The sequence below is a fragment of the Myzus persicae genome, unplaced genomic scaffold (genome assembly GCF_001856785.1).
Source record: "Myzus persicae strain clone G006 unplaced genomic scaffold, MPER_G0061.0, whole genome shotgun sequence".
Classification (NCBI taxonomy): domain Eukaryota; kingdom Metazoa; phylum Arthropoda; class Insecta; order Hemiptera; family Aphididae; genus Myzus; species Myzus persicae.
The window spans coordinates 350,685-364,214 of NW_019103911.1; the positions used below are offsets into that span (position 1 = coordinate 350,685).

Consider the following 13,530-nt stretch of genomic DNA (forward strand, 5'->3'; position numbering starts at 1 on the left):
TAACCAAATATTAAACAAGTGCCTAAGACACCAAAGTACTGGATTATTTAGTATCTGGTACAGTGTTTATGTTTATCAAAATTCATAGGTAACATTTATTTAAAAAAACAGATACCATATTATGTCCATATAGGTATACGGGTAATATTGGTATATTTTAGTTTTGAAATACAAATGTTTTAGATAGTCTTAGCGTAAGTACCTATTTACTTTATTTAGTTAATTTAAATATGAATTGGAATAGTATAACAATATCAATTTATCAACCATTAAGAAAGTTTATTGTAATTCAACATTTTTTATTACCCCTATCATACAGTTTTACGACGTTTTATTAAATTATACAATTTGAGTAATTCATTCATGTATTATTATAGCATACAATTTGAGTAATTCATTCATGTATTATTATAGCATTAGCCATTAGGTACTTATGCTTCAAGTCTGATAATATTAAATTATTACCAAAACATTAGAGTAGGTATTCGACGTTTAGTCAATATTATAGTTTTTAAAAACATGCCATATACCCACAATATAGTGTCTATATAACAGTTGATACTTGATATCGAATATAAGTTTGTGTTAGGTAGGTACACTAACAATTGTTATTTATTTCAAATTCATTAAATAGTAGTAGCATGAGTAATAGTCAATTACATGTTGGTATTTAATATGTCGTTTACCTATTTATATATACGTACAATGTAAATACACATATATACAATATATTAATATATTATGGTAATAAATAATATTATAATGTTTAACGTAATCACTGATTAGTGATGACTGATGAGTAATCATCACAATAATTATCACACGGTCACTCCCAGGCTTTTGTCTTAATGCGCGAATTTCGTAAATCTGTACCACACTGCAATGACGATAATTCAAATTTCATAAAAATTCTGCATAAAGACAGATAGGCCACACTATACATCAATTCAATGTAATGCACTAGCAACGCATATTCGTTCATTATACATATTACTATATTAGTATACTACGAAACATAGCAAACACGTTACAACTTATACCAATGTAATAACCATGCCTATTACCATTGCGTAATGAAAAATAATAACAGTCGTCCGGTTATTAGGTACTAGCCGTGAAAGTAGGTAGGTAGGTATAGACTAAAGGCGAATTTGCGTTGTCACGTAAATAGTAATATAATCGTAATAACTAATAAAGTAATAACAATACCTCGGGACGACGCAATAGTTTAGCACGGGTGCCGAGGTCGCACTGAGACGACGCGTTGCGTTGCGCTCGTGGTGAAAGGTAAACACTTCGCCGCGGCTCGCCCGACGACGAGTTCACGGCGAGCGCGAAAACGACATCGCCGGCCGTCGACGACCACGACCGAATGGCAGTATCGTATAGTGTCGCCGCCACCTCGCTCTATCCACGACTTGCCGTTGTTAGTCGGTACCGTCGCGCGACCGCCGTTTTCGTCGGCCGACCACCGCGATTACACGTCGGACTCGGAACGGACCGCTGCTACTATCACAAAGACGTGAGTACCAATTAAAACCAATGTAATGGGAAATCGACAATAATAATGACGAAATAATTAAATATAGCAAACGAGACGTCCTAGTTTTTACGTCGACGTGTCGGCCCGGGACAGTAAGTTGTAGTAACGGTGCACACCGGTTGTCGGGTGTGATATCACTGAATTAAAGTGATAAGCGTAGGTTCTCGTTTTGTATGATAAGAGATAACAGCGCCGCAGAGGTGGCATATGAGAGGACGTGGCGAGGACCGCATTCCCGGTTGAACAGCTGATGGTGGGTAGCTGATATGCTGTGTGCTGTAGCGTCTCTGCTGTATGACACAGCTCTGCCGCTTTTAGAAGTTATATATCATAATAGAACCTACTTTAAAAATACCTATATTCTTTGTATTTTATATTTCTCTTTTTTATTCTAATATATTTCTAGATGGTACTATTAAATTATATGTTATAGCTTATAAAGTTATAACACATCGCTTGTGCAATTTTTTCTCAGACAAGTTGCGAGGCGTTTGCATTTTTTGAAAACCTTTTGTCTGTATAATATGATATAACATATATTATTTAGGTACATATAATATGGCTGAATTGATATGCTGTAGTAATTTATCGGTTGTGTTCAAGTTAACTTACAGATTTTAGTTATTTTAGCGTAGGTACCTATATCTAATAATGTTTACTAATCACATTTGGCATCAGCATCATTAACCCGGTTTCCCATGAACAACGTTAATAATATTATATTTTACATCGTGATCAGCACAGCGATAGGTTTTTGAAATCTTATCCATGAAAATATCTCACTTCACGCTAACTTATACGCAATTATTATTTCTTTGTAGGTGATTACCTAATTACTTTTTTCAAATAGTTATTTTGTCGTTTAAGAGGACCATATAATCGCATGTGTTATCTCCGCCTTACTAACTCATGGGCAATTTAATGTTCAGAAAGATCAGTTTTACTTTGTTATTTTTAATATTAGAGTGAATTAGTCTAAATACTGCACTATTTAAATGTAAGAATAATATCTAGGGCACCTTTAAAAGTATTTTGTTTTTTTGCATGAAATCGCATGATTTTAAACCATATTTTTGGATAAGAAGTGTTTTTTCTCGTTGAAACTCTACAAAATGTAAAAATAAAACCTTACTCTCGCATAATATAAAAGCACGAGACTTTGTACTATATGGGGTGATTCTTTTATCACAGAACAGTAAGTTTCTCGGTAAATGTATGTGTATTTCTTCATATATAATTTTAAGTACAGATGAATGGAGTTTAATGGTATTTACAGGGGTCGTACCTTGGGAAATATTGTCTTTATGCCTCTATAGTCCGCTCATCGAAACATTAAACACTTAAAGTTTACTAGGTAGGTATAGGTATCTACTAATTGTATTAATATTGATACATCATACATTAAATCTTCAGAAAAATATACTGCTTATGAATTAAAAATGTAAGATGCAGTAGTCTTTAAAAAAATAATTAACTTAAGAATTATACAATTATAAAAAAAAAATATGGGTAAGTAGTGCGGCAAGTATAGTGCTCTACTGTACAGTTTGTGTAGACTCTTGAGTGAGTGACATGTAATTAATGTGTTAAATTTGAATTCAAAATATCTTTATATGCGAAAAACGATTCTGAACGAAGATGATTTACCAGCCTATATGTACAGTGTACACCAAGTGTATTTCATGATATGTTTTTTGATATTCCTATTAAAGTATAAGTTATTTTACTATTAATAGCAATAAAGGTAGGTTTTTGCCTAAATCATTGCAATATATAATATATTAGTTAATATTTAATTATTAGAATAATATATCACTGTCTATTATATTATTGTTATTAACTCTAGAGTCAATACATACCACTTACCGGTTTAAAAGTGTGGATAGGTTCATTATGCTATTATTTATATGAATAGTTAAAAGCTATTAAAATAAATCTCAATATTTTGAAAATATCATTGCGTATAGTTAAGTGTATAGTATACGTGAAAATCCTTACGAATCAGGTTTTTGAATTAAAACGAAATAACTAACATCGTTATTCTTTGTTATGCATCTATAATTTCGTCAAAAATTTAACTTCACATGTCCATAAAAAAAACTGTGTTAATATATTTTTTTAGATTTTTTAATTACAATATTAACTACTTATGATGAACCTTGTATTTTTTAAGGTTTTAGTTAAGGACTCAGTGACATTTTTTTGTCTATATTTATAGAAAAAAACTAAAAAGAATTTAAAACTAAAAATGTCTATAAAGTATAAACATCTAAAAAAAATCAACATACCTTGAAAATGTTATAATATATACATGTACGATAATAGAATAAACATTTTGTAAATATTTCAAGTATTTACGGCTATTTGATTTTTAATTAACAAAATAAGAAAATTGTTCAATGAAAAATCGTTAATGTATGAGGAAATGTCTGGTTAACTTTTTTTTGATAAATGTTGAAATACTTGTGAGTTATTTAATAAGTAATCTTGTATGCAATTTTTAAATCTATAAAATAAAGAAAAATGCGAGGAAAAATGTGAATTTTTAAGTCAAAATAATTTGTAAATGTTCATGGTTTTTTTAATTTAGACGAAAATTGTCAAAAATTCTACTTTTAGATGCTAATAACATTTTTAAATTATTCTTGATACTCGTAAATAGTTCTACAAGAGTCAAAATATTTAGAATATTTTATCTTGTATGAAAAATGTTCATGGCCATTGCTTGCAAACATTTTTACTTTTTAGAAAAATTAAAGTATCTACAGTTATTCATTTTTGATTCACTTCAAAAAAGAAAATAGATTTTTTCAAAAACTGATTTTGCTTAAAAGTTCCCGTTTTTTCTTAATTTTTTGTTTTTTCTCAATGTTTTTTAAAATTTCTGTGAATTGTTTACTTTTAATCCCCTAAAGTACCGATTAGATTGTCTAGATTCACTTTCTTATACCAGAAATGTTGCTGAAGTAGAAAATTGAAGCATTTTTACTCTACCCTTAAAGGTGATAGTATGACAGACAGAAAAAAACACAGACACAATGTAAAATCTATACATCCATCGTTATCTGCTCAGAATTTAAAATATTATAATTTATGTTGTGTTTTGGTAACTTCCAATAAAGGTAAAAAAAAAATTACATACATATTTACCGAGTTTTACCAATTTAAATGATTGTTTCGTGACAAAAGGATCACTCTTTACATCTTCATTTATTATATATATTTATGGATACGTCATAATATGCATCCTGTCTGTAGTGTGTGTGATGGTGGGTGAGTGTGTTAACCTATTGTAAAAAATCACAGATGACTGCAGCGAATGCAGAGGCATCGGCAGCTACAGTTTCAAAGATGAAGTCGACAACTGCGGATGATGACAGCGGCTGCAGCTTGAAAGCGAGAGACCTATGGGTGGATGTTAACGGCGTGGCCACTCGAGTGCTTTGTTGGGGCAAGCCGATCGACGAGCACAATAAACATGAATTAAAGAGAGTAGTGCTATGCATTTGCGGCAACCCAGGTGTATCAGAGTTCTATGAAAAATTTCTGCAGGAAGTCTATCGAATCCTCAAAGTTCCTGTCTGGGTGTTATCACATGCAGGTACAAATGCTATCATTATTTTACATTTTTACTATCTTAAGCTAGGTAGGTATTTGTTATTAATTATTATCATTATTATTATCAAATTTAAGTGGAAGTCAACTACTCAAATATGCCACGGGAATGTTTTTGAATCGTTTTGATTTTCGAATGTATGAATAAAAAACATTTTGGAGTTATCATTATGTACAGTTATTTATTAGACTTGTAGGTCTCAATAATTCCTTAAGACAAAGAGATATTTTCATCAAAAATCCCTAAAATAATCATTAGTTTTGATAAAATTTACACCTAGACAAACGAAAATAAAATGTTTGTGGTGTATACCCTATATGTAATTTCTAAACTACTGGCACTGATCTGTACTGCTGTACCTAACTATATTTTGTATTTTTTAACTATCTAAAACACTAAAAAATGAATTTACAAAATTCTTATTTGAATAACTTATAAATTTCTTTACTGTAATTAACAACAACACTTATACGATAAATGCAACTAATAATTATTTGTTGATGTGTAATTAATTTAATATGACCTTATAGCGCCATGACTTTTAAAATAAATAAGTATGTTTTCAACTTAACACTTGTATGTTTAGTTAATATCTATATTGTAAATATAGTTACATAGGTACAAAATTACGTAAATATATTTATATAGGTAACTACTCATATTTTCTACAATAATAAAATTTTCTCTTCTCTTGTGTTACATTATTCAACGATCAGCAAATAATTTACTTTAATAAAATCCATACATCCATGTATTTAAAAACTTATGTTATTGATACAAAATCTAGAGACTAATTATTGTTAAGATTACATAACTGGTAATGTAGAATTCAATCAAGCTATAAAGGTTCATTAATTATTATATCTCCTTCCCAGGTTATCATAATGATATATAACTTTGAAAATTATGTTTAGCATGAAAAATGTTGAATGTCGATGTTCAAACTGGAAGTACTAAATAATGATTTCTTTCTATCAAACTGCAAGTAAAAATTATTTAAATTTCAAAAATTTAGGGAAAAATATTTCAACATTTTCATTTGTTTGTGTATTCAGCTTAAATTTTAAACAAAAGCTTAAATAATAGAATACCTTAATAATGTGTAACTACTAATTATAATTATAATTATTATTTTTACTTGTACTGCAGTAATACTCAAATTGTGTAATAAATTGACTTGATAAAGGAGGTTTTTTTATTAAATCTTTGATAAGGATTGTTTCTTAATTATAGTTTATATCTACAATCTACATATTTTATTATTAAAATGTACAATATAATTAATGTTGTATAAAGATAACATCTGTTACCATATTGTCATTGAATGTATTTTTAAAAGTATTTTTGGTACATAGCGACTATTTTTATTAAATTTTTAATATACTATAATTTTTTTTTTTTTTTTTATTGATCTTAAGCTTCGGCAACTAAGGCCATTAGCTGTAGTAGAATTTGTATTGTAGGTTTGTATTGTATATTTTTTGGGACGGTAGGGGGGAACACGTGTGTGTTTGTTTTTGGCAGAATTTCGAATGGGGCACCCGTAGGTTTCTGCCATGCCCCGGGGGTGGGGGATGGCAGCACTTGTTCTCCGGTCACCGCGACTTGTCCGGAGAAAAATGCCGCCCGGTAGCCGAGGATCGAACCGCGACCGGCTGCGTCGCAGCGGACGCGTCAGACCACTCGGTCACCTCATCCCCATACTATAATTATTATTAAAATAATGATGTTATTTAATTTGTGATTTTCATACAAACTATAAAAATATCTATTAAAAATATTATTATTTATTAAATTTTAAAATAAAGTCATCAAAGTACAATGTTTAATGTGAACAAATTATCATTAATTTCCTGTTCTGCATGTTGCAGTTATAAAATGAATACCAAGAAACTTTGTTTTCCTCAGTGAAACCTGTTCCATAATGAAGTTATCACGTGATAATTTGTCCAAACACTCACATAAATCTATTCATTGATTTATTAACTAAACTATTAAAGTGGGTTTTCTTAAAATGAATTATTTGTTCGCGATTTGCATATACTTAAGAGAATTGGTAGTCTTATAGTTGTTATAATTATAATTTATTCGTTTCTGTATTCTTCGGAAAAACACCTCGCGGAGTTAATTATTATGTTGCATTATTGTTTATAAAATCCAAGATAGTCTGTTATGTGTTCCCGTTTTCCTGTATGATCGCAACAACCTGTATTCACGAGTATGTTTAAGTAATTGTTTCAAACATATTGCTTAAATAATTTCTATAATATGGTTTTATATTTTATTTTAATAATAATATTTGTTTTCTTAACATTTATTATTACATTACAAAATCTGTATTACCGTACATTAATTGTAATTGAAGTGGCATGGGGAAATGGGTATTAGGCAAGATTGGTGATCTGATGAAAAAACCATCCGTTGATGGAACTTCGGACAGTGAGATGTTTTTTAACTCTAATAAGTCGCGGCACCAATTGCATTTTTAACGCCTTAAGGGTGACCTGGGATAATGACAAAGTTTTAATAATTAAGATTTTTTTATTTAAGTGAGTTTTTAAATGCAAATACTTATTTTTTAGGTCATGAAGTTCCACCGCCGAATTCGGGCCTTACAATCCCTGACCCTAAAAAGTATCCCGATCTTTACACGGTAAAGGGACAAATAGAACATAAATTGCGGTTTATCGAGAAGTACGTGCCAGATAATTGCGATCTATATTTTGTGGGTCATTCAGTCGGGTCAAAAATTATATCAGAACTGTTAAAGGATAGTGCAATGGCCCAGAGATTGTCTGTTAAACGTTCAGTGTTTCTGTTTCCCACTCTACAGAAAATGCGCGAGACGCCTAACGGACGTAAACTTATATTTACTGCATCCAATCTTCTACCCGTCACAATTTTTTTATCTTGGGTAAGACCTAATACAAATAGAATAAAAACAATTATTTTATTTTACTTTACTTTACTTAACATATAGTTTTTTACGTTTTACATTTTGTTTATAATATTATGTATACTAACATAAGAATAATAAATATGTATATACTAAATTTATTATTTTACTAATATTGCATTTTTTAATTTAGGCTGGGTTAATATATACATTTAGGGACTATAATAATTATTTAGATCATAGGTGCATATAAGCATAACATACTTTAATAACCATGATAGAAAATTGAATTAAACATAAAATAATAATATATGCTGTAAAAATTATAAACTATTAAGTACTTACTATATAAATACTATATGTAAGTACGTTTATTAAAATTCAACCATATTATCCACATTGAAATATTCTAAAATGTTGCAATGTTTGAGTAGATTTACAAATTACAATCAAAGGCTCATAACACGTGGCCAAAACAATACTGATTTTAGATTTCTAATACGGATTCTAGAATATACTATTTTCGCATAAATTACTTTGAGCCCCTCGATTAGCTTTCAAAAATTCCTCGTCAGAAGAAACGATCAGTCTTTGTGCCATCCAGGCACTTTCTTATGAACTACGTATTGTCATATAAAGATATGATTTTCATAAGATGACATCCGGCGTTTAAAATTTGGAACATAATATAAAATAAATTATTTTAAATATGGTTTCTTTTTTTCAAATACTTTTCTTCTTCGATACCATTCCAGAAAATTAAAAAATGCATGGCATCAAAAATCAAAATTGTTCTACCCACTCTTAAGATTCATAACTGTATTGACAATATAATATTTTTGAATAAAATATGCTATACATTAATAAATAATTTAAAAAATGTTTATATTAAATCTCAGATGTTTGTTTATCATTTTTAAAATACAAGTTAAAAACAATACAGTTATAATACAAATAATAATTATTCAATTTAATAGTTCATTAACAACTGATAATTTAAAAAAATGTCCATACACCATTATATAATTATATTTTATAAGTTAGAATATTATTTAATATAGTTATATTTATTTTATTTAACATGAATTTTCTACTAAATATTTAAAATTGTTTATTTAATTAAAAGTACTCATAATTAATTATTTTATAAATATCACAGAATATAAAATAATAATAGACACTAATTGAATTTATATTTATTAATATATTTTATGATAAACCATGATTTTATAGTATAAAATATAAATTAATGTCCATTATTAGGTTATATGCATATCCAGTAGTTTTATTATACTCGTTGCAATCGTTGCAATCGTTGCATTATTGAAACTCGTAATATTATTATTATTTATTTAAAGCGTTGCCTTTGCCTTTACCTATTTGTTCTTATAATTATTAATTGGCGTATACATTTATTTTATGATTACCTATTATATTGTATTATATATAAACATAGATTTTAAATTTTACATATATGTATTAAATATAAAAATAACAACATTAATTATTAACTGGGTCAGTAAGACTACGTACACAGGTAGATAATGACTATGAGAATGAAAAGTCCACATCGGCAAGTAATATATTATTAAAACGAGTAGGTGTTAATTATATTTACACTCACAACAATTAATCTTATGATGTGGTTAAAAGTAGAGTTATAAGAAACAATTAGTTTTTATTATAGTACCTTTTGTAAAAAAATAGTGTCTTATTTGACTTTTAAGACACGAATAACTTAATATAATTGTCAATGTTAAATTTTTCGTGAAAACAAACTTAAAATATTGTTATTTACAATAATATGATGCTTAAAATAGTTTTAAAAAATACTTATTTGTTTAGATTTTTACTTTATTCCCGGCTTTTATCAAAACATTTTTGGTAAATATGACCCTAATAATCATGGAAGGAGGACGTGTCGATGACCATGTTATCAGATCAGCTGTGCGTTTGGTTCATCCAATGGTGTTACGCAACGTATTTTCCATGGCAGTAGACGAAATGGATAAAATATACGATTTGGATTCCAAGGTTTGTTGTAATACATTTGCCTATTTACTTACCTGGAAAGATTTTCTTAGGTTTCAAATTTTGAATTTTCGATCAAATTTAGCAAGATTTTCAAAAAATTAACAAATAAATATAAAATTAAACAACATTGTCTATACTCTATAAATGTGATTTTCGTGTAGATAAAAATATGTTGTAAACTTGCATATTAAATATTTTATAGGTATAAATAAGCTTATACTTCATTATTCGATTATAATTCAAAAATTGATCACCTTTAAAAAAACTGAATGCTTTATTAACATAGAGATAAAAAAACGTAGACAATAAAAAGTGCCTAATAGGATTTCAGAGAATTCTAAGAAGAATCTTGATTGTGTACTCCACCGTCTTCGTTTTTTTATGTGTTGAAAAGAACCATTACAATAGATAGTTGATGATGAATAGAAAAACAAGAAATGATTATTATAGTTAACGATTGAACAAAATCATTTATATAAATTAAAAGTAGTGAAACTAAACTGCCGACTATACTTTATTAAAACCTACCATAAAATAGGCGAAGCAATATATTTTATAATCTTAGGGACATGTTTATATATGTGTATTGCCTAGCCAATACCATACATTCCTAACATTAGCAGAAGATGTCGCATTAACTGACAACATAAATAATGTTGTAAAAATCAAATATTTTGTTAACGCATTTACTACTATGACTAGGAGTCTAGGAAATTACCTTAATGTCTAATACAGATAGACAATGTTTATAATTTTATTTAGCGGAATATTTAAATTGTGTCAGAAATGTAATAACATAAGATAAATTATATACATAATATTACATAAATAAAATAAATTGAATCATTTATTTTTAAAATTTGATGTACTGGATACTGGATAGGTACGTGTTACGCAATGTGCTAGTAGGCATGGCACTTGTACATATGTTGTACATATTACAACAAATAAATTATCTCGATTTTTATTTTAAATCTACTATAATATAGATGACGGATGTATCCGATTAAAGGATTTTTTTTAACACATATTTTTTACCAATCCTTCTTTAAAGTTAACAGTCCTAACTTCTTAAGCTTGTAAAATTGAGAAGGAAAATGTGCGTAATTAAATAGGAACCAATTCGGCTTACCTTATTAATACACCTTTTTCGTACGGGAACCAATTCGGCACCAGCCACATATATAATGCAAATTCGTTTCTCTCACACGGAGGTTCAAAAATAATAATAATAAAGGGGTATAATATATAGGTACATATATAGAGATATATTACACTAAAAGTTTTTTAAAATTCCATAATTAAAATATTTAATTTAATTATTATAATGTGAATTTGTGTATCTGAATATTGTATGTATTAACTAGTTATTTTATAATAAATAGCAATGATTAAAATGTATAATGATGTTATCTCAAAATGGGCTCTAAAAGTATGTTGTTGTTGCTGTTTTGTTGTACCTAATACTCAGGCCCAGATTAAGACAAAATATTACTCTAGACATTAGGTGAGATTGCCAAGGCGCTCCTGCGCCTTCGCTCATATATATTTGACATAATTCATGAAATATGAGATAATATTAAAAATACATAGCCTAAAAAAAACTTTAGATATTTTCATTTTCAAGATTTTGGATTAGGAACAACAAAATAATTTATAATGTTCTCAAAATTGAATGATTCCAAAAGTTCTACTCTAATATTAAATGATACTGTTATAAATTATTATCACCATAGTTTAAATGAACCATTTAGGTCCTATTCCATTGTACATCTCATAAAGTTCTTAACCCTTTTTAATACTGAAAAAGAACGTTCACCAGTACAATTTGCTAAAGCAGTACGCATATACATTCTTTGTATTATTTTCAAGTTAGAAAACACGTCTTATAAACTTTCACCCTCGATATACTTAAACATAATACATGCTGGAATATTTCCCAGTTTTTCTGTAAAATCAGTAAAGTTGTTTAAAATATATACATTCATCTCAAGTAACTTAGAACATTCAATGGCCATTGAAATGTTTGTCATAAGGCCTAACAAGTTTTTTTTATATCTCAAACCCTAGTGTTTCATTATATAACGTAGGGATGCAACCATACATTTCAAAAACCAAATAATAAGCTTTACACCTTATGTACAATTTAGTCTTCAATAAATGGCCGTATTGAACAAAATAAATTTAAATTTGGCAACGGCATTTTCCATTAAATTATTATTCATCCGCCGTTTTATCAAACATCTGAAAATACATCATACTATATCACATGCATAATGTGTTCTGGACAATAATTGTTTTCCTATCAAGTATTTTTTAATATTTTAATATTACGATATAATTTTATTAATATTTTGTTTTTATTTTGTCCTGTCATTTATTAGTTCAAATTGTCCAAAGAAGTATTTACTTGATACTATTTTATGTCTTTGCAGCCGTTAAAGGACAACGCGAAAAGATTGCACATGTACTTCGGTAGAACCGACGATTGGTGTCCGACGTCGTTCTACGACGACATCAGCAAGTGCGTGCCGGAAGCAGATGCTGTACTGTGCGATAAAGGCTATCAACACGCGTTCGTGATCGGTTATTCCGACGAGATGGCTGGCATCGTGTGCGACTGGCTCCAAATCGACCTAGGAGACTCTAAATCGCAGTAGTACCTACACTGAAACTGCACAACAGACATCAACGGTTGTTCGTCTCCCGCGTTTAAAAATTATATTTTTTATAAATGATGTTTTTTTTCATCAAATATTGTTTTATAATTATCTTTTTGTACCTACTTATTATATCCTTCTAGTCCGACTTGCCTCATCTCGAAACAAACAAATAAATTGCAAACCGTATAATATATTGGAGTATGTAACAACATTGTTAGTATTGTATATATGAATATGAATCGTGTCCATGTAATTATTATTATAGTTTTATATTTCACATGCCAAAATAGTAACTATAATATTATAATAAATAATATATGATTGCGAAAACGACGAGATCTATGCTGCAGTTGTAATTTCTACACCTTTATTAATTGAATAATTACCAAAGTACTCATATTAAATTCCGTACAATACCTAAATAATATAATATATAAGTTTACATTTTACGTACAATATTATAATAAAGGTAAGTAGCCATCATGTTTTCTGCGTTCCATGATAACATGATATACTGCAGGCACTATATAATAAAATATTATTATAATTCCACTACTGCTGTGTGAATCCAAAAAAGTGCCGCGTATACTTACGGACAGATGTATAATGCATATAAGACACGTATACATAGTGTGACCGTGTATATATGTACGTATGTCGTATGTATGTATGTATGTATGTATATATGTATGTCGTATGTGTGAGGACACGCTGGCGCGTGTTTTTTAAAAACAAGGTCATGGGAAATGGGAATAATCGATTCTATCGCACGCGCTTT

General features: G+C 28.8%; 1 protein-coding gene across 1 annotated transcript; it reads left to right on the top strand.

Moving 5' to 3' along the window:
* The first annotated feature begins 1,292 nt into the window (after positions 1 to 1,292).
* LOC111036221 (lipid droplet-associated hydrolase) lies at positions 1,293 to 12,963 on the top strand. The gene is made up of 5 exons (XM_022318172.1): positions 1,293 to 1,522; positions 4,850 to 5,144; positions 7,742 to 8,073; positions 9,901 to 10,089; positions 12,525 to 12,963. The coding sequence occupies exons 1-5, from the start codon at positions 1,373 to 1,375 to the stop codon at positions 12,747 to 12,749; spliced, it is 1,191 nt and encodes a 396-aa protein (XP_022173864.1). The 5' UTR covers positions 1,293 to 1,372; the 3' UTR covers positions 12,750 to 12,963.
* Positions 12,964 to 13,530: the final 567 nt, after the last annotated feature.

Bases quoted from the DNA above. Each gene is read 5' to 3' on its own strand.
- LOC111036221 (XM_022318172.1), top strand. From the start codon at position 1,373: ATGGCAGTATCGTATAGTGTCGCCGCCACCTCGCTCTATCCACGACTT. The intron at 5,145-7,741 runs GTACAAATGCTA...CTTATTTTTTAG, and splicing joins CTGGGTGTTATCACATGCAG to GTCATGAAGTTCCACCGCCG. The intron at 10,090-12,524 runs GTTTGTTGTAAT...ATGTCTTTGCAG, and splicing joins TATACGATTTGGATTCCAAG to CCGTTAAAGGACAACGCGAA.